Source organism: Ylistrum balloti, unplaced genomic scaffold (assembly GCF_031769215.1).
Source record: "Ylistrum balloti isolate Yb309-2 unplaced genomic scaffold, AGI_CSIRO_Ybal_v1 Utg370450, whole genome shotgun sequence".
Lineage (NCBI taxonomy): Eukaryota > Metazoa > Mollusca > Bivalvia > Pectinida > Pectinidae > Ylistrum > Ylistrum balloti.
In genome coordinates, this window is record NW_026782299.1 from 1,704,399 (window position 1) to 1,732,021 (window position 27,623).

Consider the following 27,623-nt stretch of genomic DNA (forward strand, 5'->3'; position numbering starts at 1 on the left):
AAAATCCGAACTAAAACCCATCAAGCAATATGGCGGAAGAAAGTTTGGACCTTGGGAATGACACCAAAAACTCCAAATTCGTCCTATCTTTCTTCTGTGTTAGCCTTATTTATCATAAAGGTAAGTTTAAAGTTGTTTCCAATATTTCGTTGGAATATCTAATGGACTGTAATATAACATGTAATTTGAAAAACCGTTCTTAATGATAGTCATTTTTTCTTAAATTTTGTTAGATTTTTTAAGAGAGGCTAATTTACAGTCCTTGAACGATCCGATTTTTAATGGAATGTACTGCTATAGCAGATGTATTCGTCGATGAGACATTTTGATGAAAAAATAGACTAGTGGAATCACTGTCCAATGAGTCATTTGTACTTGTTTGGAGTCACATAATTGATTTTGTCTCGCACAGTCGAGGCCAGAGCTCTCGGCATCATTTACAAAAATATTGGTAAGTCGTATGAAAGTTTGTTCGCGAAATGTGAATGAGCCTCACAGAAAAATCATAAGTCAAATTTTCCAATTCAGTTGGTATTATGTTGAACTGTTGTTGGTTTAGAACATCACATCCATCACTGGGTATTATGATTGTATTAAAACTCTCCATCAGAAGTATGCCTTAGTATACCAGTTTTCATCCCATGTCTAAATCCACTGAATGAAGCGTGTACAAATCTTCTGATCACAGTAACCATTTTGTGTTGAAATTTGATTGTTCAAGTGTGGCATAGATAGTGGTGTGTTTGGTTATGGAGGACTGTTCTCAGTCAACTGTTACTTAAGTAAAAATGGCTGCATCTTGGGAGGGATTCAGCTGTTAAAACCAGATACATCAGTGGGATTTTTTTTATCCAGTTGAGTCCAGAACACCATTTCCAAAATTTGATGAACATGTGTCCTTACCCAAAATTCACTGATGCATACATATCTGCCAACTTTTCAAAATTCTCAGTGTGTGAAAGACATTTTTGACTCCAATGTATATTTAATTAATAAATCTAGATAACTTTAAATTGATTAAGTGCATGCTTTAATATACAATAATAATGAAAAAATATCTGCATTTTCCGCAAGTAAGGTTCAAGTTGGAATTTATTCATTTAAATTCTCAGTATTCATTGAACTCATACAACATAACAGAAATTAAGATTGGTGATTATGTGTTTGGATGTTAGTAAGGATATGTATTTCCAAATATGATGCTTCTGAAAGAATTTGTTTAATGGAAATAAGGAAGAAATAATATGAATCATCTCATGAATTTTTAAGCTGTCTTTTTTATTAAAATAGAGAGAAGCAAAAAAGGATAAATGAAATAAATTCATTCATAAAATTCAAAATCTTTTAATCTTGTAATAATGGTCCATCATATTTGAATTTTTGAATTTACTGTGAAATACATTCATAAAGATCGTTTCTCAAATAATTTTCTTGTTGAATTTGTTATTTGACCACGCAGGTAGTATAAACATGGTAATAACTACTTAGTTGTCTGTAAAATGACATCATCTTAACCAAACATTTACCAGGGCCCACTCCTGAGTCCTGACCAATGGTCTATCGTTAATCAGGTAGGGAACAATTGATCAAGTAGAAGAGTGCTCTAAACCGTAGCAGTCAATTAGAATTAAGTGGAATTGGGTGACACTAATTAGATAATTGGGCAATGTACTCACATAGCTACCCTTGATTATGTGGCCAGGTGGTCAATCTTACCAATTTGACAAACATAGCAAGGTTACCTATGGCCTACCTAGTGGGATCTCAGAAATCGGGAGATTACCCCAATTTTGATCCATATGATAGGGAGGCGGGGATGGGGAGTGAAAATCAGGAAACTCCTGTCTGAATCAGGAAAGTTAGCAGGTATGTGCATATGGCAGTTAAACATAGACAAGCATGATTGACAGTTAACTGAAGCTTTCAACCTAATTCAGTAATAACATAGTACATTGTTTTTGATAAATGGATGTTGATATAAATTGTTTCGTGATTTTGGTACGGCTAAACATATGTTTGTTTCCTGTTATTTGTTTAAATATTAAGGATGGTAGGTAAGTAAACAAGGTACTTCCTTGATAATTGCAATAAAAGGTTTAGAAAAGGTACAAAATGTTACATTTGATAGAGTAACTTTTAGGCATAAAAAGACAATATTTTTTGTTTCCAAATATGGTAAATTAAGATATTTATGGTGGCAAATCGCAATGACCTGGGTAACTTGACTGTCAAAAGATATCTATCACATACATATAGAGTAATATAGAATGGAATAACATTTTATTGAAGTGTAGACATAAGGCGTTATCATGCTATCAATATTTCTGTAAAACTTGTTAATGTTTTTCTAGCTACAGAATAGATGGCGACTGGAGAGACCAGCCATGTATCAGCTATAGCCATTGAATCTGAAGAGGTAAAGTGCAGTGTGCCGGTAGTTGTGCCTGCATTAGAGTTAACAGTACAGGTGAAGCAAGGCAATGATGCAAGAAGAAAAACAATGACAGTTGCAGGTACTGATGTAGGTGCCGATGGTGCTACAAAACAACCTGATAACAACAACTCTCAACTCAACAACAATGTTACCCAAACAGAAAGTAGTCCTACATCTACACTTCCACCAGCTGTAGTAACAGATTGTCATAATGATCAAATTTACACAGATTTTGATATTCCAAGCCTCCGATCAAATGGAAATGAGAGTTTCAATTCTAGAAATGAAAAAATCAAAGTAATCTGCAATGGTGAAGTAGATTCCATGGCTGGTGAAGCCATGGGGAACAGTATTGGAACTGGTTGTACATTTGGGAGTTCTGATGATATTAGAACACCCAATGGATTCATCATTGGTAATGGTGGAATGGAGGATCAGGGGTCAAAGGCCTGCCAAGCAGTTCGGCCTAAAACTATTTCTTGGAGTCGATTGGTCAAACAGAGAAAGGATAAAAAGGAGAGAAATCGAAAGCAAAACAATATTCGAGGCCAAAGTCGCGGAGAAGCATATTTATACCCAGAAATGTACTCTAGCTCCGAGGAAGATCTCGATGATATTGTTTCGGTGTCTGCAGAGGATTCCAAATCACAGATACAAAAGTCTTCAAGTGGTGGAGGAACTGATTGGAATTTCCATCTTATCTGTGAAACAAAACAGGAACAAACAAGACCATTGTCGTGTGGTAGTAATTCAAGATACAACTCCAAAACTGAGTGCATAGTTAATGGAACTGTATTGAGTAATGAAAGTACAGACAGCTATGGGTCAAAGTCCTCCTCCTCAGAAAGTGGGACATGCCCTCCATTTGATCCAGTAATGATGGTGAGAAGTGATTGTATTCTAGCACCACTTGCAGTGCCAGAGGACAGTGGAGGATCTTCTCTGTCAAGTGGGTCTGATTCTAATTTTAACCCTAATGATTTTCACTGTGATAATCTTGACTTTTCTTTAGATAATAATAATATGTATAGATATTCCCAGTCCCATGCTAGTCAAGATCAAATTGCTTCACAGGTTTTAGAAATAAACAATATTTCATGTGAAGAAAACATGCCAAAACGTGAAGCAGAAATGAGATCACCAATTATGCCGTTCTTACCAAATGCACAAATTCAACAGCTTCCACGGCCTGCTAGTAATGACAGCTTAGATGAGATAGGTGACTACATTGACACAGATTTTCCATCTCAAGCCAGCCGCCTACTGTTTGCCTGTAGCTCTGCAAGCTCTTCCTCAACCTCATCTGATGAGGACGAGGGGTATGGGGTTAATGCAGAACCTCGGATCCCAGATTATTCAGAACGCGAGGAAGATAGAAATGAACTACCTGTTCTCCCACATGAGCCTTTGCAATTTCACGAAAGGAAATCAAATGGACACAGGGAAGATGAAAGTGAAAGTAGAGTTCTATTTTTAGATGATTCTGCAAGTGATTTGAAGCTCTGTGATAGATTGTCCAATCATGCCTGTTTAAAAGACAATGATCATGACTGTGCAATCAAACCAACCAAACCACTGCCAAGGTTGGGCAGTTGTACAGGTAAAAGTGAAAGTGGAAGTGAGGTTGGAGGTCATATGGGTTCTGACTCATCTGTGGTGTACTCACCTGAAGCAGACTTTCTAGAATTTGTTGACTCTGATCTTCCAGGGTCTGCAGGACTTCACCAATCATTTTCCTTTGTCAGGGATGCAGAGATTCTCACCCCGTTTTTGTCTGATGAACGTTGTTATCCCAGTAATTGTGATGGCGTTCATCAGGCATCTTTGGCCAACAGCTGCGAGGACATGATGGCTGAGGGTGCTGTATCCCTCACCAACAATCTGAACTATGACCGATGTTGTACAGACTTTGAAGACTTTGACAATAACATGGAGAGGTATGATCCACACCTCCAGGTTGATAATGAAAACTTTCACGCCTATTGCAATCCAGATATATGCAAGCAAGAAAAGGTACCCGGTGCAAATTTTCAGAACTCTGCCAGTAATCGTCGTGAAAAGATATTCTACAAAGCTGCTCTGGATAGGGAGAACAGGTTATCATCAGGGTCTTCTGATGAGGAGGAGAATGTCTCTCATAGTTTTATGAAAGATGTGACTGCAAACCTTGAGGGTGATGAGGATCGTGCACCCCAAAATAGCAACACTGAATGCATGTACATGGGGGACCTAGAGAATCTCACTCATGCACTACAAAATGCTGTCATCATGCAACTGCCACCTAAACTTGAGGAATCTTCAGGGTATGATCAATTTTTTTATAAATGTTTTATGTTGGTTTGTCACTACACAGGTTTTGATCAATTTATTATAAAATAAGATTATTTATAAGATATATAACCCTGTATGAAAGTCAATTTTCATAATTTACTTTTCGGAGATAAATTGATTACCGGTATTTCTTAATTTTCTTTAGTTGTAATATGTATCACTTTGAATTGCCACAGTCTGAGCTGAGACAGCATTCTATATTAGAAGTGATAGAAAGTAGGACTTTCTTTCAAATTATGATAGACTTGGTTTAACATATGTAATATCAAGAACAGGACAACTGCTTCTCTTATTCAAAACTTTTTATCCTGGATTTGCCAATGGGCCGACACATAGTTTCTAACTCAAGGAGAGACAGGACAATTAAAATTTAGTAGTATATGTTATTAGAATGCCTTTAACTGGCTTTGAATGATGTTAGTGTTGGTATCCATAAATAACTTTATATATAGGATTCATTCAGGAAACTAACATATTTTCTGGGTTACAAGCTACACCGATATAAAAGCCACAGAGCCAATTTTTACAGATTTTACAACCAACTCCCATGGAAAAAAAGTGCAGCTTATAATCCAGAAAATACAGTGCATTTAATAACATCTATTCATGTTGTTAGTATTTCAAGCAGTTAAGGTCATGATGATCCTTGATTTTCTTTCTAGGGGTCAAGAACTTGAGGTCATAGTTAATATTATTATATAAAAGTATTCAATTGAATTAACATTATCATTACAGCTGACAAATTTTTAAAAGATTTTGAACATACACTATCAATGTAAAATTTAAAGTTAAATACAAGAATACCTTTCAGTATGGTCATATATTGAAATTTCTAATATAAGATAAAAGTTTCCATTATAAATGCATGCTTCCATAAACTCAGTAGCAGAACCATGATTTTTAGATTGGGTAGCCTTTAAGCATATTACACTGATCACAACTCAATGAAAAAATACTTAACATATATGAGAAAGAAAAATTCCTCAAAAAATGCCGGGGCCTGGATTAATCATGAAAAGGGTGGGACCTGTCATGTGCTTGTCCTCTGGGTCCTTCACTGCTATTTACGATAATGATTAATTTCATTTCCCAAGAATCTGTAGTCCTAAGCCACAACAATTGTTTTTATGGCCTTGAGAGTGAGTGCATTCATGTCTAACATATATTGTCTGAAGATATATACACATGTTGACTAATAATAAAGATCCCATCAACTGTATGTAACATATGATTCTACATCTAATTCAAAGTGTAACTGATTGTAGGGAGAGTTCTGATGAGCCAATCTATGAGGAAATAGAATGTCTAGAGCCACTGTTGACAGGTGATAACAGTCTACATGTTGTCAAGGAGGAAGTCACAAAATCTACCGACAATGTGTCCCAGGTATGTCGTACTGAGTGTCTAGAGCCACTGTTCATAGGTGATGCCATTCTTTGTAGAAAGTTCATGTGCAGTTGGTATATCATTTCCAAAATTGGTAGCATCATTCTACTGACTTCATTTTTCCAGGATTTGTCAAAGAATAATTCTTTTTCAAATTCAAAATCACCATTTCGATATTGCATTCATATCAACATTTGGACTGGATAGGGAATGTATTACAAAGATAATATGTCTTATATAGGTAATGTCTTGTTTATGAGTAACATTTTTGAGTAACCCTGGTATCAGTTCTATTGTATTTATGAAATATGTTATATACTATACACTGAAGTTTTAATTGTTTTTTTATGATTCAAACTTCTGAACTTTTTTAGGTTTTACCAAAGTATGAACAGCGACGTCGACGAGGTAACAAGCCTCACTGCCATGTGGAAAAGGTAATGATCTGGAATGAGTATGAGGCATATGTCTTGCAAGTGAAACAGATTGGAACAACAGCTTGTGGTCCGACAGCTGTACTTAATGTAATGGTGAGTTCATGTTTATATTCACAAGTTTTCTGTATTCATTCTGTGCACCAGTGAATACTTCTCCTGTTTGCACAATATTGACTTTTCCTAATCCTTCTATCAATATTACACGATGGATAAAAATTTTGAATTTGAAAAAAAAAATTTTGAGATTACGTTTTTTATTCGAGGATAGAATAAAATTACAAAAAATTGATTCTTTGAAAATGATCACAGGAAAGGACCCCCCATGAATTATGCAACTTTTCTAATTAAATGTTTTGATAAGTGCAAAAATTTGAACCTTGAAATAAAGTAAATGTTATTGTTATGGTTTCCCAAGGTAGCAAACTTTATTGTTCATATTGATACTTTACACGTATAAAAGTCAAGTGCTACTCAGCATATAATAATCTTATATAGTGCATGTGAAATTCCTTTCTCAGACTGACTGCCATCTTTAACTTATTAATTTTACGTTAATTTTGTTTTACTTTACAGAAAGCATTTGATTACCAAGTAGACAAGGATGAGATCTGTAAGCAAATTCTGGCCAATTTAAGGATGGAGGGGGCACCAATACCGTACTACCTCTTCTCTAGGTCTGCCGCAGGTAAATAGAAGTATAGGTGTCAAAGCAATGAAAACACATTATAGAACCATATTGTTTATGAGTGAGGTCTGATTTATGTTTAAATGTTACTAGAAAGATTAATGGCAGACCTTTTTTAAAAGTTTATGATACTTTTATATCTCATTATTTCAATGAGGCGATAATCTTTGTCCATATGACCGCATTTCGTGTAAGGGGAGGAAAAAGTCAGCATCATGGTTATCAATATCACAGTTTTGGTATTAAATACAGCATTGTGGATGAATTCATTTCATTTGAATATGTTGAAGTTAGTCATGTTTGTTTTCGTATCTTATTGATAATTGAACTTAAATACTCTAATCATATTATTTATTATATGTTTGTCAATGTAAAAAGTATTTCTTCTTTACCCAGTTGTCATTGATGTCATGATGACTTCAGAGTGATATCATGACATGACTCTGCTTATCTTGTCATCATGTGGTGACCAATAATTAAGGTAATACACAGATCTTATGACCTACAGATCCTGTCGTTTAATAGAGCAGAAATGAGATAAAATGTGTTATATTCCAGGCACAACAGCTGAGAATCTACTGGAGGGAGTAGAAAAGCTAACTAAGGGAGCTATACGGGGTCGCTTTTTCAATTTTTATCCGCCTCGCAAAGTGGAGCTCCTCAAATGGCTTGGTTACTGGATGAAAAAAGGTAATCTCTTTAATTTTAGGTGTTTGAGAATGTTTTGAACCAGTCTAGAAAAAACACAGCTGCAGTCGGCAACTGTTTATACAGTGGTAGGGGATGGTATATGAAATCACATTCTTTCACTAATTTTTTTATCAGATATTACTGATTTTATGTTGATTTGCCACTGAAGTCTGTGTAATAATCAGAAAAGAAAAGATCCATCATAGTGTTGGTAGGAGTCCCAGCTTAGAACAACTGTAATGTCCTGACTATATCTGTTCAGTTTCACACACAATTATCTCTGTATCCTATTTAATCTGATGCTTGTCCATGAATGGTATTAGTGCCTTTCCTAAGTCAGCAGAAGAAAATAAACTCTAAGGTTAAAATATCGATGAAACATTGAAATATACAGACTGCCAGATAGATTATCCTTTAACATGGCACCGTGTATATACTTGAGGAGTTCAAGGGAGACAACTGTGTCATGACTACATGTACTTCATGCAAGTTCTGAAATATATATATATACATATATAATATCAGTGAAAACTAATCTGAAGTATCATATAACACTTATCTCGATATCCCAGGTGCAGTTCCAATTGCCACTCTAAACCTTCAGCGTGGAGTAAAGCCAGGATGGACAATACCAGATGCCTGGCATCACCAGATGGTGTATGGTGTAAGCTCTAAAGGTAATACTGACCAAATCAGCAAAACTTTATATCACAATTTCAGAAAAAAAAACCCTTCCTATAATTCTCTTTTGATTTCGAAAATTGAAATTTATAAAATGTCCTAGTTTATGCATCATTGAGAGTTAGGTGACTTTGGTGCAAACGGTTGGAATGGTTGGACCTTTTGAACCAGAAGGAGGTATAGATCAGGACAAGTCTTGCAAGTGGAACCTTCTCATGTTCAGAAAAGTAACTAGCAGAATATCATAAATTTTTCAGAATTTTTTAATGATCTGGGAAAGATATGATATTTAGTACAGGTTAATATGGGACATATTTTGTATTTAATAGGAAATTCAGAAACTGTGCATTTTGAGCTTTAGATATAACAATTTCAACATCAGTGCAGGTGTGATTGTTTACTAACATGCAACCTGGATTGACTCTCTGGTTCAAGCAAAAGCACCCTCATCGTAAACAGGTGGGTTTAAGTAATGTGTTGCTTATTCTGGGCCTCTTACGTTTACAGGAGTGTATCTGACAAATCCTCTGGAGATTGTACCCGCAGAGACAGTTATGGAGCAGTTGACTAGTGACTCAGTTCTGTTGGTGAGACGACAAGATGTTGTTAATCGGTTCAGGGACTGGGCTCCACTTAATGATTTTCTCAAACAGAGAGATACACGCTGGCAAACATGGAATGTGCTTGGTAAGTTTAATTCTTTCTTGATCTGGAATCAGTCAAATTAGATTTGTGTGGTAACATAGAAATAAAGTGTAAAAACATGTTAGCTAGATTGAGGTGTTTTTGAGGAAACAAGAAGTCTAGAATGAAGACACAATCAGATTTTAACTCAATTTAGATATTTCTGGCAAATTTCATCATCCATATGAAATAATAACAAAACGTCAAACAAAATTTTAAATACTGAAGTGAAATGAGGATGGGATTGTAGCTTTCAATATTTCAGAGAAACAGAGAACAAAAAATCAAGAGACGAAAATAAAGATTTCAGGGACTTTTAACAGTTTAAATATTTCTGACTAGCTTCATTATCCATACAAGATGAAAAAAAATTCTTGACTTTGTTTTCAGGTCAAGTAGTGAATGTTCTGCGTGAAGCTTGTACTGCGCTGTCACACCAGATACCTCGACACCGTGCCCAGCTCACCTCACACATCACCATCCCTGCGGCATACAAGGCTGGCATAACGCTATTTGTACGTCAAAATACAGAGGTGACAGAGGAACTTCTCAGTGCACAGGAACTAGAATTGAGAGACGGTTCAGAGTTAGAGACTGAAAATTTGAATGGAACAAGTAAATGTGGTGTTCAGTTCGACTTGGACAGTTCAAGTTTAACCTAGTACCTACATCTATGTGTAGTGTCCATTTGAAGATATTTCTTTTTAAGATTTGCTATTAAAACTTTGCTTCTTATATTTATAGTACTAAATTTTGAATAACACAGTTGAACCAGATAGTTTGGATACAAACATGACAGTGCTATTTAAAAAAAGAAACAATCTTTTACCATGAACTCGCTTCTTTTTCTAAATGCAGAATATTTCTTCTGTGTTTTTAAAGTGGAATATTACTACCAGGATATTTTTTATGAAATTGTACTGTTGTTAGGGATATATTGGCTATGAGTGTGTTTGTATACAACATTGCTTAATGTGGGTTTAAGGAAAAGATGAACCCTTAGTAAATGCGTCAATAGAGTTTTGTGTAGATGTGTGTGAAGAGAAGGGAGTGAGGGTGACGCTTTCACCTCAAACATATGCCCACTTGATTACCCAGTGTGTATGAGGATGATCTCTTTGCAGGTATATATGCCCACTGGATTGACCATTATGAGTGAGGGTGTTCTCACCTCGGGTATATGGCCAGTGGATTGCCCTGCATAAGTGAGAATGTTCTCACCTGGGTTATTTGTCGAGTTGATTGCTCTGTGTGTGTGGCTATGTTCTCACCCCAGCTGTGTGTGTGGTATATGTTCAAAAGAGCATCAAGGGGAAATCTTACAAGTATGTGTTCAGCTGTCATAGTGTGTGAAATCAGATCTGGCATTTGTTAGATAGTTACAGATAATGTACCTAAAATCATTGAATTTGTACATCTGAAAATTGTTTTTGATAAGAAACGGTACAAACAATTTGTTATAGATTTAGCATTGATATATTTCCACAATATAGGTAAGTGATTGTATTCATACCTGTTCTCATAGTGAACAATGAATGGTGTTATTGGTGTTAACTTCTTAAGGTAAGTATATTATGGCTGTTAAATATATAAATATAACCCAAAAGTCCTTTTTGGCTGATCTATGTGTTACAATACAAATATGTACAGAAAACATTAGTGCTTATACTGTGCAGAAATATTGTTCAAAAATATTTTTGTTATTAAGTTTCTTAAAAGTTGGTATTGTACAGTAAAAACATTATTGTGATGAAATGTTGACCAGCCTCAGAGTCATTCTCATGTTAGTAATTGTTTGTATTTCAAATAGGAATGGTCATTATAGATAAGGTGTTTTAAATGTGTATTGATATTTTCATATTTTTTAGCTCACCTGGTCTAAAGGAATGATGAGCTTATGCCATGGTATGGTATCATTCATTTGTCCAGCGTCTATCAACATTTTCCTTAACACACTACTGGTCATGAATGACTGAATAGTTTTTACCAAATTTGGTCAAAAGCATTCATGAGGGAAGGGGAACCAAAATTGTTTATATATTGGTTCTTTTCCCTTTTTCTTGAAAATCCTACTTCTCTTGAAGCATTGATTGGATTTAGCCCAAATTTCCTTAGAAGCATCCTTTACAGAAGGGGAAATAACTTTGTATAAACATTGGTTCTCGTTTCTCGGGGACCTGAGGGGCAGGAAGCAGGGGCCAGGAAGGGAAATAGAGGGAAAAATTGAAATCCTTCTTCTGTAAGAATGCCTGAATGTTGTCTCAATTTGATGAGCATGTTTTGATGAAGGGAAATTAATTTGTGTAATTGATAGGTCTCTGTAAACAGGATCACTATTGTTTTTGAAGATGAACATTTGGGGGAAAATAGAGCTAGGTAGTTAGATACTATATAAGAGACTATTACAGAAAACAAAAATCATAGCTCCTTTCATGACCTTTGTGAAAATATTCACCCAGTTTGCTTAAAAATTGTAGTATAACTGAAACATTGGATCCATCAAGGAAAAGAACTTTTAACTTTACTGTATTGTATAGGATCTGTTTACTTGAGAAAATGCTTCTATTTGTAATTGTTTTGGCTGACTGTGACAATTATGATGTAAACATGGTCCAACAATTTACAAATATGCAGTTTGTAAAATCCATTCAAATTATGATAGATTGCCAGTGAAGGAAAAAAATGATAGGTTTTGAGAATAAACACATTTTGGTGTTTATTACATAACATCCCCCCAAGCTAATGCCTAATTCATACAAGTCATTGTCAGTTACTACCCTTGCCATCAAACATTGCCTTATTCACAACCTGTAATTATTCATTAATATTTACCTGAATGGTAAGCGATCTTATGCTTTGGTGTAGTGCCCTGTCAGTGTCATCTTTTTCCTTTAGACAAGTTATATATAGGGCCTTGATATTAGGGCCAATGGCATGCTGGAGTAAATATCAGACGTGTTTAAGTCATCAAACAACTTCTCACTAACCATAAGACCTAGGATCATGACATTTTGCCTGATGCATGCTGGGTATTCAGATGAATGGCCATGATTTATGTTCAAGTTGATAGTGTCAAATGATTATAATTTTCACTTATCTTTGATAATCTCAAGTCCAAGGATCATGATAGTTGACCTGTGTTTTTTTGAGCTAAAGTGATATCTTGATTGTTTAAATGGATGTCCCTGGCAAAAATGTCAAAGGGATCATTTATTTTAAAATCTTAAAACAATTTTTCCCGTAAGTAAAAGGTCCAAGATCCCAACAGTTGACTTGTTGTTTGCTTGGATAATTGGAAGTTAAGTCTGAGATCGGCTTTTAAATGTCAGAACAAGTGAATGATACAAGTGGATGTCCCTGGCAAAAATGTCAAAGGGATCATTTATTTTAAAATCTTAAAACAATTTTTCCCGTAAGTAAAAGGTCCAAGATCCCAACAGTTGACTTGTTGTTTGCTTGGATAATTGGAAGTTAAGTCTGAGATCGGCTTTTAAATGTCAGAACAAGTGAATGATACAAGTGAAGATGTCATGCTTAAAGTGTGTGTTATGTTGATTATACTTGATCATGTTAAGGCCAGTTAAATTGTGTTATTGTGATAACAATGAATTAATGTATGTGATGAATTTTTTTTTTATACTGATGTGAATATCTTGTGTAATTTGGCAGATTCAATGTTAACCCAAAGTTCTGCATTGTGTTGCCTCCTGTGGTGAGTTTTATCTGTGACAATGTGTAGCAGGGTTTTGAAATTACATCATTCTGAAAATTGCTCTGGAAGTGACCTGATATCACATCACCCTCAAAGAGACCCAACATCACCAACTCTAAAAGGTACTTGACATCATATTACTCTGGAGTTGATTAAATATTACATCACTCTAAAGGTGACCTGACATCACAACACCCAGAAGTGATATGACAAATGTCACTGAGGAAGTGATGTGCCTAATGGTGACCTGATATTACATTACAGTGACTTGACATCACTTCACTATGGAATTGTCCTGAGATCACATTACTGCTTAGGTGTCTTGACATCACATCATTTTAGAGGGGACATGATATCACATCTCTCTAAAGTTGAACTCAATCACATCACTCCAGAGGTGACCTGACACTACATCACTCTGGGGGTGACCAGACATCACATTACTCCAGAGGTGTCTTGACATCACATCATTCTAGAGGGGACATGATATCACATCGATCCTGATGAGATCAGACATCACATCTCTCTAAAGGTGAACTCAATCACATCACTCCAGAGGTGACCTGACACTTCATCACTCTGGGGGTGACCAGACAACACTCCAAATGTGACTCGACATCACATCACTCCAGATGTGACCTGACACTACATCACTCTGGGGGTGACCAGACATCACATTACTCCAAATGTGACTTGACATCACATCTCTCCAGATGTGGTCAGACATCACATCACTCCAGAGATGGTCAGACATTGCATCACTCCAGAGGTGAATGTCATGTCACGTCACGTCACTCAAGAGGTGACCCAACACCACTTTAGAGGTAAATGTCACATCACTCCAGAGGTGATCTTACATTACTCCTGAGCATAAAAAATACAATGGATAGTATTGTTGACTTGTGGTTATACCTTTATGATTAATAATAATATTACTTTTGATTGCTTTACATTAATGAATTAGTCGAACATATATGTTGCATGGTAATTTTTACTTTAATATGTGGTAAATACTGTGACCACAAGAAAATTACTGGTGTTTGGGTGTCAGAATGGATGTATGTTGTTTCAAGTTGAGGTCTGTGTATCATACTCTTTCTAGCCAAACTTATCTGTTACATTAGCTGGTTAATGTTCAAGATGTCCATACTCATAATGTAGCCAACAGTTTACAGGTCAAACAAGTATCTCTATGCCTATTTATGACTTCAATGCTTGAGATATAAATATGTGGTATATTTATGCATACTGATAAGAAATTATGACTAGTTGTATATAGTACGCTCTCTACCTGCTCAATACATACTATTCAAGTCAGACATGTCACATGACTGACAATAAAAGTGCTGCATAAGCTATTTTGTGTTTGTTTTAACTCACTTGACTGAAGGTTAAGTAAGCTTATGTTGATACATGGGCCATCATTTCCCTAGTGTTCATTATTTAAACTATTTCCCAATAACCAATACACCTGAAGTCATTAAAGTTCAACAGTATCATGATTGCTTGCATTCAAGGAAATGATATTGGTCTTTTTTCTGTTGCTACGGGTTAAATTGTTTGGTCGCCATAAAAATCTCTGCTCTGTTTTCAAGGAAATTTTGCAGAACGCTTCCATGACCAATAGAAAGAAAAAATCATGTATTAATTTTTTCACATTCTCAAAGGCATTGAGAGGTGGACAAACAGGGAAAGTTGGCTTAAATTTCTAAACTCTTCTCCAGGGTGAGATACGGTAAATAGAAATACCATTAATTGAATGAAGGGACATAAGATGACTAATCAGAATTTTAAAATGTTATTTCTCTAGATACCATAGGTTAGAAAGGAGAATATCAGTTTTGGTAAACTATGCCAACTAGGTTAGATGATAAAAATCTATATCCTGTTGGGACATGACTGATCAGTCAGATTGCCTGAAATATCAAGAATCATTTCTTCAGATCAAGATGATAGTACGATATTGTTATGGATGCATTGAACCTTAAGTGCTTTGTCAAAGTATCCAATTCCTTTTAAATCCCATACCTTCCCACTAAGTTACACTGATAGGGATTTTAACAATCTTATAAATAGGAAACATTCTTTTCCAATTCTGTCATTTAATTGCTCCTTTTTTAGCTCACCTGTCCTGAAGAGCAAAGTGATGTATATGGATACCAGGGTGTTTGGTGCCCGTCAACTTTTACTATCTATAAGCAAAAGACGCAGAAGCATAGTGTTTGGATGATAGGTTCCTTAGATGAAGCCTGACAATATTTGTGAAAAAATATCTTGACTCTTATTCAATGTCACTAGGGTCAAATTTGTTAAAACCTTTAAATTATCTTTTCTAACCAATCGATGCAAATGCATGGTATATTTGGCTGATAAGTTTCTATGATGAATTCCGCCAAAGGATGCGAAAATAATTTACCATAATCCTTACTCCACGTCACAGGGATCGAATTTGTTAAAACCTTTAAACAACTTCTTTTGAATAAGCAAAATGGCGAAGAAGCTTGATATTTGGTTGATAGGTTTTTTTTCAAACCTGTAAGAGATTTCTTCTGGTAAACCAAAAGTCTTAGAAGCATGGTATTTGGTGGAAGGGTATTTCTAGGTAGAAGCCCGGCAAATTTCGAGAATAAAAATCTGGCATTTAACTTAAAATTCAGGTCACTGTTAAGAAGTGAGTATCAGAAGCTGTTTGTTGTTGAAATTGGTTTAAATGGATTGGATGTGCCCACTTTGAATGCAAATGGTATACATATGTCAATATATATTTGTGATATGAACACTGATTCTATTTTTGGTGAAACGTTGAATACCAGGTGAGCGATGCAGGCCCAATGGGCCTCTTGTTTTATATATATTGGCAAAATCACAAATTTCAAGACAACCCTGTAACTTTGTACACTTTGCAGAAGCTGGCGCTCTCTTGTTGCCTTTAGCTTTGGGAGGGATTTTCATTTTTGACATTTTTTTCGGTTTCCTGTCGAAAACTATCCTTAATCATTGGTTCAGTTTTCCTATTTATAAGTAACCACATATTTATATAAATCTCAGAATAAGATTATTGATTTCGTAAATATTTTATTTGCGGACCATACATCACCAGTAAAAGACAATCTACATCAAAATATCAGTAACAATGGTGGAATGGAGTTGTAATATTAACATATTTATATATGACTGTGACTTTCCTTTAAATAGCTGGCACTTTTCCTTAACTTTCTTATCATGCCTATAAAACTCAATTGATTATTTGTTGAATAATGAGACGTATTTTTTTCTTTTCTTTTTTAAACAAGAGTTCCGCTCACAACATTCCGTGTCACCACGTCCATGAATGTTTAAACTTACATGGATATTTTCTATGGTCTCCTCAATGTTAGATAAATCTATTTACGCTGTAATTAGGACTATATCGCTGCATTTTGTCTAACTTGAATTCATCTGCAAGCTATCGATCGTCATTGTGTTGAATCATGGGTATTGGTAGATATGACGTGATTGATGACGTAAAGAGTGGAATCCGCCAATGTATATGTTATAATGAATTATGTAGCGGTTGTAATCACGAGCGGCTATATTTACGGTGTCCAGTGACTGATTACTCGTAAATAATGAATCCTCGGCTTTATGTTCAGCATCGAATATGTGCGAGTTGTTCTGTATACCGGAAGTGTCAGTATTTTTGTCTAATGGCAGATTTTCTGTTTTTGGCGGCGTATGATTTTCTTTTGGTGCACCTTTTACTTGTTCTGATCTAGATAATGCCAGGGCATCTGTTATAGTGATAGAAACACAGAGAGATTTTGAGTTACATCTCAAATACGGAGAGTCACAACTCGATTGCGTGGTAGTTGCGCTGCACGTAGGTCGCGGTTGATATTGCACCCTGTGATTCCATACATCACTGAGGCCATCTAAAACAACGAGACTGCCAAGACCCATCGGAGCTAGTGGGGCATGACCAGCTCTTCCGTAAAATTGAGGATAATCCCTCTGAGGGTCGACGTCTTCTCTCCTTTGATGGGACCGGAAGTCCTCCCATATCTTGTCTACGAACGAATGGAGAAGGTAAAAAATAGGATCGAATGCGCCTATCTCAATTTTCCTCATTTGACCTCCAACCCAAACATGAACTCTATTGTGTAGCGCTTCTATATTACTCTCTTGGCTAGCAGAAAAATAACTGATATCTCCCAATCGTCTCTGAGATAGTATCTGTATTATATCGGCATCAGAAATTAGGCGCCCTTGCGCCGAGATAAGGCGCTGTAGATGGCCGAATCCAAACTGAGTTTCCCAATGCTTGAAAGGACCTTCGATCACTTGACCGTGACCTGAACCCAGAAAATCATCTGACCAGATGATCGACTGATAAGGTTTTTCCATTCGTCCGTCGAGAGTGACGTCCCAGTACGGAATTGTTACGTTAGGACACGCCTGCCGCAGAGCGTTCTCCATCCTACAACGAATTCATATACTTTACTTCGTTTTGCATTGAATTTTTTAAACTGACTTTGTGGGGTATGTTTAGGAACAGTCGTTATTATTATGTAACTAAAATGAAGACAGATATATCCTTTTTAGCCCTCCCTCAAAACTTTACAAAAAAAGATTCGATGAGTTCATAAAACCACAACTCTGACACGAGAATGATATCCGACTTATCTGGTTGAAAACAGTCTAGATGGTAACGGTCGACATTTTTGAGTCTCGATATTTCTTGGCTTGAACGTGAAGCACAACTGAACCCATGCAGGAAGCTACTTGCCATTAATTTCTTTCTAAGTAAACAGGATGAAATCAATTTTAAAATCGGTTTTATAGTTATGATTTCTTAAATACCTCTGATTCTAGAGTTTCACATGAAGGGAAGACAAAGTAGATGACAAATGCGTAAAAGCATTTCATTAATTTAAGCGCTGCTAGCGAGTCTAACTCATAACGAACCTGACATTTAACAGTTAACTCGCCAAATTATCAAAATCCGAGTCTTTACGGGATTTACCGGACAGAGATGTTGCGAAAAAGTCGTGCATACTTACATCAGCAGGAAGACTCTGTGCCATCCGAGGAATCCCGGACCTGCGTGCGCAGCTTTATTAGCAGACGCACGAGAATGGATGTTGGCCAGTAGGTCATACTTGTTGAGGCTTACTGACTATAATACAGATAACTCAATGTTAGTACGGCTTAAAAATAAACAAAATATCCTTTCCCCATGTGACTTCCCGGGAATTACCTGCAGACTGAGAAAAACGTTTTATAAACAAAATGAAGGATAACACAGAGGTTGAGGAATCCAACGTCCTGTTGGTGGCGCTGGTTGGTTGGTGTACATGTCAACCAATAAAATCGTTGATGTTCCATCCTTTATCTATTTATTTTATAAACGATGACATATCTCATGTTATTAATGGTTTGTCTGTCTATTAGAATCTTCACCGAAAAATTAATAATTTTGGAAATCTTGCTTCTATGACTACTAGCACTAATATTATTCCCTGACTCCCCCTACCCTGGCCGGGACAATCTATCGTTATTGTATTGTCAGGGGTATACATCAGCACTGCACTACCCACCATCGTAAAATTGTAGAATCAAATTACAAAGTAGCCCTTTTAAATTCACCTTTTCATTCTTTGTGTTTCAAACACTCACCGTATCGTTTTTGAGAATATTGAGTGCCAAATGAAATTTCAGCCTTTCTCCTTCAGTCATTGCACGGTATTCCTTTCGAATCCGTACCTCGTGTTGTTCCGGGAGGTGTAGTAAAGACCCTAACCAGACAACATCCTGTTTGGTCAGGGGAAACTCGAAGGCATCCATATCAATTTTTTCTTCGTCGGGATTATTGCCGTCTCCGGGAATCACTATTCGGTCATCTGTTTGTATGACCTCGACTCCTATGGTCCCATTCGTAAAAACGACAGGTCGTATGTATGCAGCGGAGACAGCTGATAGGGACAACGTCACAGTCCACAAAAGGATGTTGTATATAGATCGAGGCTAAGGAAGTAAAATAACGTACATCAAATATCGAAATCAGAAAGCATAGTGTGAGGATTGTTCCTGAGGTGAGGTAGGATTGGGGATTTTTTATTATAAAGATCGCCGTTAACTGTTTGCATGTTATTCTCGGTAACCAAGCGGTCTAGGGTCGAGATATCGGGAAAGAAGCCAGCTGGGGTTAAATACTGAAAGTTGTTTCAGTCGAATGACCTAGTTCAATTCAAGTGTCAAATGTGGGGAAAAAAATTTGAAAAAGCATGCTGCATGTCTTTATTGCGGATGGCTTTTGTCTTTACTGTATTCAAAGGATCATTTTTCAGAATGTAATATTTGTGATTTAAAATCTTCATTCAGACGTGGAATTCTTTCATTATAGTGAATAAAATGAGTGACATTTCTGTTGTAAAGAACGACAACTGACGGCAATATATACTCAGGATTATATCACTGTGTTAGTTTATAACACTAGTATATTACTTAAATATAAAAACAAATCTTAAAGATAGCATTACACATAGATGTGAATATGTTTAGAATATTACAGAAAACGGTCCCATACCTTAGTCTCACAAATCGTGATTTGCACGTGACGTTTTGTGTTGAAATTGTCTACCACGTGATCTAAATATAAAATTTACACATATTTGGACTAAACTGATTATCATACATTCCACGACAAATTTGACTTGAGAATTAAAAAGCATTCCAATAAATTAACACTAATTTGATTAACAAGGGGAGGCAATCTTAATTTGTTTACATTATCTATAGATAATATTTCTACCTTTGGGGATCATGTATTGATAATGTCCAAGTTATGTCGTAGCAATGCCAAATCACGAGCTGTAAGCACATAATTTGATGTTCCCGGGGTGATCTGATTTTGGACTTTTCAACATGTATATTAAGGAACCAGTACAACCATTATACATTATAAATGTAATGTTTTGTCCCAGACACACCCGGCACTGTCAATGCGGCGTTGAATGTAAATCTGCAAATTCCTTTTTTTTTTTAAAGAAAATAAAATTCGACTTACCATAATGTTTTAGACAACAACACATTTCCGTAATTTATGTCAAATATCCATGACATATGACTAATATGTACCCGTTTCACTGACGTCACAAGCGGCCTTTCATTTATCACTTTGAGCACTTCTTGGCACATCCACATTCATATGAATAATTAATTACCGACGAACCAGTCCGGGAAACACACTAATATAAATAGAATCATTATTCATATCAAAGAGGCAGACAGCGTCCCAGTGAAGGACAAAGTCTCTGTTACTGGACGAAGTGTCTGCTCACCACATGTCTTCAGAGCAGACCAACATAGAATGAGAAAATGTTACTTTCTGCAAACATCATAGAAATCTGAATTTACTGGTCAGTTGAAGAAAAAAAAAGTTTCTACGAAATATCAATACGATTATTTTCCTACGGCTTTGCTCTCTAAAGTAGTATGTACATGTAATGCGCCCTAATTCAGACTTTCAGGGGTGGCCGCAGGGAAGTGGCGTGATGATTGATATGGCTGGGAGTTATTGGTATGTCAGCTAAATATCACGTGATTCCCGTGGGCTTTCGCAATATATTCCATCTGCACTTTACACATGCATATTCTGATGATGAATAAGGAAATAAAGAAAAAAAAGAAAAAAGCGATGATCTACGCAAGTTCATACTGTGCCTAAGTTGAAATGGAAGGTTGGATCTATAAGTTAAATGTTTAATACTGTTAATTATTTTTCACCAAATATGTATATAGATGTTTATCTCAACACATTAGCTCGTCTTGGAATGGTATTTGTTGTAAGAAAATATCGTGGACATTTTTATTCACGTTCAGTATCAGGTAGAAATACAATCGAAAAATCACATACTCTGGGTCTGGCTTTTCAGTCATGCCTTAGCAAATAGTTACCTTTAGCCGAGATTATTTTTCCATCCATCGATAAAGGTAACAAAACTATATTTACAAGGGACATAACTTCTCATAATTATGACGTCATAGATGTTTACGTCAAATGTTATGACGTAATACACACAACCGGGAAATCCAAGCCATATTCCAGCCGAAATCATACACAACATCCGGTAATACAAACAGATTTACATGCCATGCCCACTGCAAGCCAAGCAATGATTTTGAAGACGGCGGAGGGGTCCGATCACATCATTTCAAGACGTCTTTGTTCGTCAATGTCTCACTTGAAACCAGCTAAATCTGAAGGTATGAATAAACCGCCACCACAAACAGCTGGAAGTATGCCTACATTCCAAAAGGGCAAACCAGGTCCAAGGGCATGTCCAGGGACTACACCACAGCAAATTATCCTTCAGGGTTACAGAGGCAACATGTTCTTTGATCAGGAGACCAGACGCTTCCGTTGGCAAATCATATCACAGAATAACAATATTACAGAAGACATGCTTACCGCGACTTCGATTGACTGTGAATTGCCAGAAGAGAAACCTCCACCTCCGCAGGTAAAAATAATTTAAAAATCACAGTAATGTTTAGCTTTATTAATACGATAACTTTCTAACTTGGATATTATAACAAAACAAAGACAGCACATTTCTGCTTCGTGTCTCGACCGGAATCGAATCTGGTTCTCCGGCGTGATCATTCCACGGTCCTACCAACTGAACCAACGATGCGGTTAAAGACTGTAGATATTGGGATATTGTGTCGGTTCTAATAGCGGGGTTTAGAAGCAAGCCAGTGATTAAGTATCTCGGCTGCATGCGGCAGATGGTTCGCGTACATTGAACTCCAGGGACAAAGAATTGGATATGTGATATCGAGTGCTGGACCGATGGATTTCTGGGTTAGGTGTGCTATAGTGGACATTATTGGTGATGAAATCATAACAAATAGAACACGAGATACAAACGTTCTAACGTTGACTCAGAGGTTTTAACAAGTTTAAGCCTTTGTTAACAGCATAGCTATACAAAAATAACCGATTTGTCACAGATGGTATCATAATCACAGATAACTTGGTAATATACTTATTAACACGAAATATTAATGATCATACCAACAGAAAGCTCGTGTAGTACAACAAATTGTTGCAATTGAACAAATCGTATTAAATTTTCAGTATTTTTTATTGGTACGTTTTTAAAATTTATATGGGATGAAATTATGGAACCATGACGTAACCCGAATCACTGGCACTGTACCCCAGACAAGTCCTGGCAGGAATCTAATGCTTAGATAATTGTAAACGAGGTTGACTGATAGGCTGTCAAAGCTTTGCACATCTGTTGTCCGATGCTTGGTTCCAGTCCTCCAGAAGTCACAGCATATTATTAAAAATGGACGTTGGTGAATTTTTGGATTTTCCTTGAACGGAAGGTGTTCCCCAATAACAATCATTCTTACAGATGGACGAAACAGCTGTATGATGATGTTTACTGCATTGTTTAACTCCACTATATCTCATTCTTTATTAAATGTGGTATTCACTTGTGTGTTTTCTGTACAACCTCAGTGATACCGAATGGAGTTATAAAGCTAAATATGTTTCAATATCTAACAGGTTTATTGATTTGAAAATGTGTAATTAAGATTTTTTTTCAAAAAGCAAATCTCTTCATGAGGCTAAGATGATCAAAGTGATTGTTGATTAATCCAAAAATGTGACAATAATTCAAACTGTTACTTGTCTTAAGCTTTTTTCAAAACACATTTTATTACCCAGATTATCAGCAAACCAACAAAGTTACTGTCGCGACGGAGTGACATGGCTGTCACAAATACTGCCACAGGCAGTTACACGCCTACTGACAATCGGAACATACCCGCTCAGTATGGTGTAGACGAAAAATCCTACGGGCGTTTAGAGGAGCTAGGCTTCCGAAGGAGGTTTATCGCAGCACCGTCAAAAGTGTCTCCGTCAACCAGACCATCCAATTCTATTGTCCCTAAATATGAATCCACAGACAGGACGAGCACTCCCATCATGCAACACACAATAAGGCTCCATATACCCCATGGAAGTACGCCGAACATTGAGGGGCAACACTCGGACGATGACGAGTAAGTACTGTATACCTCCCGAATATCACGTTATAAGGCAAAATTCGCGCCTAACAAAAGGATATAATGCTTAGCAGGATATGGATTGAAAGTTGTTTTTTTTCTTGTTATGTATAATTTGTTTTGCATCCTAAAGTGTAGACCAATGTTATCCACCAGGCTTATGCGTGTATTCTAACATAGTATTTTTTTTTATTTTACCTTTACACACATACTACATGCACACGCGCACTCGCGCGCACGCACACGCACAATCTGCATCAACTGTTTTGTTTTTATGACCATATTAAATGGAGGGAAGACAAATGTGTTTTATGTAACTATAGTTACAAGGGAGATATTGCTAGGAACTGTTCATGTTTCCGCATTTAAGTAGCATTTGTCCATGCTCAGGTTATATCACCTTAAAACGAGCTGAAAATTTCGGCTACATCTGACTAACATCCATTATGCAAGCTAGCTACTGACCCTTGTCATGTATGCTGACGGTCTACGTTACAATGAACTTAAAGCTCAACTTCCTTGACCCAGACGATAACTTCGGAGTCCTCGATCATTTTAAGGCATGCTATTGATAAATCATGAATCGCAAGACTTTTGATAAGTGTCTGTGTTAAAATTAATATAGTAAAGAGTTTAGGGAATAGATTAATGATCGGGGCTTAATGATTACTTGTTATTGCATGTCCAGGAGGAATTATCGTGTTCTTCTCTGTATGGAGGAGGTCAAAGACACATTGAGGTAAAATGTCATACAATTATATTGCCAATGTCATCAGTTTCTACTCGCGATGGGATGGCTACTGAAATGTCATGACTATGGTGTAAGATAGTACGATCTACTGTGACTACCATTGGTACAATATACTGTGACTATCATTGATACGATCTACTGTTACTACCATTGGTACGATCTTCTGTGACTACCATTGGTACGATGTACTGTTACTACCATTGGTACGATCTTCTGTGACTACCATTGGTACGATGTACTGTTACTACCATTGGTACGATCTTCTGTGACAACCATTGGTACGATCTACTGTTACTACCATTGGTACGATCTTCTGTGACTACCATTGGTACGATGTACTGTTACTACCATTGGTACGATCTTCTGTGACTACCATTGGTACGATCTACTGTGACTACCAATGGTACAATCTACTTTGACTACCTTTGGTGCGATCTTCTGTGACTACCAGTGGTACAATCTACTGTGACTACCATTGGTACGATCTACTGTGACTACCATTGGTACGATCTACTGTGACTACCATTGGTACGATCTACTGTTACTACCATTGGTACGATCTTCTGTGACAACCATTGGTACGATCTACTGTTACTACCATTGGTACGATCTATTGTGACTACCATTGGTACAATCTACTGTGACTACCTTTGGTACGATGTACTGTGACTACCATTGGTACGATCTACTGTGACTACCATTGATCCAATCTACTGTGACTACCATTGGTACGATCTACTGTGACTACCATTGGTACGATCTACTGTGACTACCATTGGTACGATCTACTGTGACTACCATTGATCCAATCTACTGTGACTACCATTTGTACGATTTTAAACGAAAATTATATGACTAAATATTTCTAGTTCACTTGATGTACTTGACAATATTTTCAAATGAACATATTTTCGGCGAGGATGACTTTTTTAGATTTAGGTTGATTTGATGACATATAATCACTACGGTTTTCAATCGCTAAGAGGCAGTTGAAGTGGCCGGTAGTGTCTTACCGACTCAAGATTAACTCCATATTAGTCAATTAGCTTCATACGTTATATTTTCAGGTGTGCTGAAGCTCACAGAGTAAGTGCCAAAACCATATCGCTTATTGACGACATCAAACAGAAGGTTGGGTACGATAAGCGCATTTTCCCAACTATGTATATGAGGAAGTCCTTTCCAACGGAACAGCCATTGTCTTTGTGTTTTAGTCTCCGCGAGGACAACATTTCACATGCATCAGTTAAAAGGTGGGTCGAGAGAGAAACCGGACTCAAAGTAGCTTCAATCCAATATGATCCAGTGTCAATCAGGGCTGGGGTGATGGTCGGTACTGGAAGTCGCTGGATCGTCACCATGACATCACTAGAAGACTGTCGGAAATTGCTACAGCAAGGACTCGAAGAAAATGGGGAGAAAGTGATGGTCCGATGGCTTGACGATATTTGTGTGTGCGAGTTCGACGCTTACAAAATACACTGCCAGGAACAAAATCGAACAAAATTAAGAAAGATACAGAGAAACCATAAATCTGATGGAAGTTTAATAAAACAACTTTGAATAATATGTTGCTTTTCTCCAAAACCGTTACCTTGCACTCTAAAATGCACATGGAGGCATTTTATGCAACCGTCAAAATTTCGGCGGGCGTATTTTTGACTCAGCATATTAGAATTTTCATATTTATATCCAGTTCTACACAGTTAATCATGAATATTTCTCTGGTACTGGACGAGCGTATTGCGTTCTGTCCCGTGGAACTCGTGTTCTTAATGGAATGTATTAACATTCAAAACAATCTTCATTCTACATTTGACAGGGGTCTCGTGGAAACCTGCTTTGCATACCAGCGTAAGAGAGTAACGCGAAAGTTAATACAACAGTAAAACAAGTACCTGAGAAATTTAAACATAAAACTATATCAACATCCAGCCATCAATGACTTATGGGACACTTTCGACCTTTAAAATATCTTCAATGATAATCCATACGTAAATAAAAAATGGAGAAGAGAAATTAAGAACATTAAACAAGATATATCTACTTAGCAAATCAAACTTATTATGAGTAGAAAAATCCTTATATAGAATTTTAAAGCCCCAATATACGTAAAAATCACTATAAAAAAAACAAACTTTATCTTATTTTCCCCGTAATATATGTAACAAAACAAATACTTTCCTTTAATTAAACAAAAAAAACTGACTGTTTGCAATTTAAATAAAAATTGAAAAACTCGAAAAATAAATAATGTGGGACCCACAATAATTCATATATTACCGCTCGTAGCGATAACATTGCGCATGCGCATATTCCGCGTGTAAACACGGCAGGCACAGTACAGACGTTCACCAGTCGCTTCCTTTCTTTCCAGTTATACATCAGGCCAGTTCTGAATTCTTACGTTATAATTGTGCGTCGGATCGTTTCTAAACTAATTATTCTTTCTAATAATTTCCCAAAAAACTGAATATTTATCACAGGAATACCTCAAGACTTCGCAAACGGTGTTTGTAAACAAAAACTTACCGTAGACATATCTGCATGTGCTTCCTCTATAAGTAGAAACCTCAACTCTCGCGAGATCAGGTCATGAACTTTCCGACGTGTTCGACAACAATCGTAATTTCGATGGCGGCGTGTTTAAAATGGAGGTGTGTTTACAAATAGCGAGTTTCAACTGCTCATATATCAATACTTTATGCACAAAGTCATGGTAACTATTGTTTGAATAACTTTATTTTAACTACATCTTAGAGAATATCTCAATAATTATGTGTAATTCTACACTAAATTTTTGGTGAATGTTACGTATATTGGGGCTTTAAGAACAGCCTCCTTCTGTGTAACATAAAATGTACAGTAAAAAAATGGGGCAAAGCCTCTTTTGGCCGGGTTGCGGGATGAGTGCAATGTTATTTGGTATTTATAAGACAATTAAGTGTGTTCCTTTTGTTGAGTATGTAGAATACTTGTTATAAGAGAGACGTTTTGGTTGTATTTTATGAATTGGTGCAGAAGAAGGGCATTTGAAGTAAGAAGTTGCAGCCATTTTTGATTCGGAGATGTTTAAAAAACAGACAATGGACATCTAGGGCCTCAATGTGATTTATATGTGGAATTTCGGAAAGATTCTTGTAGTAGTTTCTGAGAAACTGTGATAAAAATAAAAGTTTCAGAAAATGACTAAGTTCCAAAGCCCGGAAAGCATCATAATAGGAGGTGCACACCTCAACATGTATATAAACATCCTACAAAGTTTCAAGCTTCTATGTCAAAAACTCTAGGGGGAATTGATTCTACAAAACTGGTACCCCTTTTCCCTGCCCGCCCGCCCACCCGCCCGCCAACCATTCACCATACTATAACCCGGATTTGCACCAAAAATTGGATATCTGGATTGTCCATCAATAGACATATTTTCATTACCATCACAATCTTTGAAAGTATCACACAACATCTCCATTTGATTAAATAGGTTTAGTCTTTGTTCCCTTTACAAAGGACAATCGCATTAGAAATGAACTTCAGTATCCACCGAGTTTGTACAGGACTGAAGCAAAATCGCTCATGTAAAAGCATCGGGTGTCTATTACATCCAGCAGTCTCTCTCTTTAAAGGAGCACTAATGTAACGCGGGACGAGCCTCGGTTAACCATTCAAGGGAAAATAAACACAGGAAAACCAGAATTATTACATATATTTATACAAATTTATTTACGTTAAGTACAACTAAATACTGACATGTTCACACTCGTTCTCAC

At 36.6% G+C, this 27,623-nt stretch overlaps 3 protein-coding genes across 3 annotated transcripts; 2 read left to right on the forward strand and 1 right to left on the reverse strand.

The window, feature by feature from the left end:
* The first annotated feature begins 44 nt into the window (after nt 1–44).
* LOC132554909 (uncharacterized) lies at nt 45–14,398 on the forward strand. Its single transcript, XM_060219240.1, has 9 exons — nt 45–120; nt 2,352–4,737; nt 6,031–6,151; nt 6,526–6,681; nt 7,162–7,273; nt 7,832–7,963; nt 8,536–8,640; nt 9,152–9,331; nt 9,719–14,398. The coding sequence occupies exons 2-9, from the start codon at nt 2,363–2,365 to the stop codon at nt 9,988–9,990; spliced, it is 3,453 nt and encodes a 1,150-aa protein (XP_060075223.1). The 5' UTR covers nt 45–120; nt 2,352–2,362; the 3' UTR covers nt 9,991–14,398.
* A 2,110-nt stretch (nt 14,399–16,508) lies between these two features.
* On the reverse strand, nt 16,509–21,003 carry LOC132554944 (putative tyrosinase-like protein tyr-3). The gene is made up of 5 exons (XM_060219273.1): nt 20,976–21,003; nt 19,606–19,667; nt 18,696–19,043; nt 18,080–18,195; nt 16,509–17,496 (listed from the first exon to the last, which is right to left on the reverse strand). Exons 1-5 carry the CDS (start codon nt 21,001–21,003, stop codon nt 16,509–16,511), a joined length of 1,542 nt encoding a protein of 513 aa, XP_060075256.1.
* A 169-nt stretch (nt 21,004–21,172) lies between these two features.
* Nucleotides 21,173–25,419, forward strand: LOC132554945 (uncharacterized). Its single transcript, XM_060219274.1, has 3 exons — nt 21,173–21,541; nt 22,765–23,102; nt 24,924–25,419. The coding sequence occupies exons 1-3, from the start codon at nt 21,173–21,175 to the stop codon at nt 25,417–25,419; spliced, it is 1,203 nt and encodes a 400-aa protein (XP_060075257.1).
* Nucleotides 25,420–27,623: the final 2,204 nt, after the last annotated feature.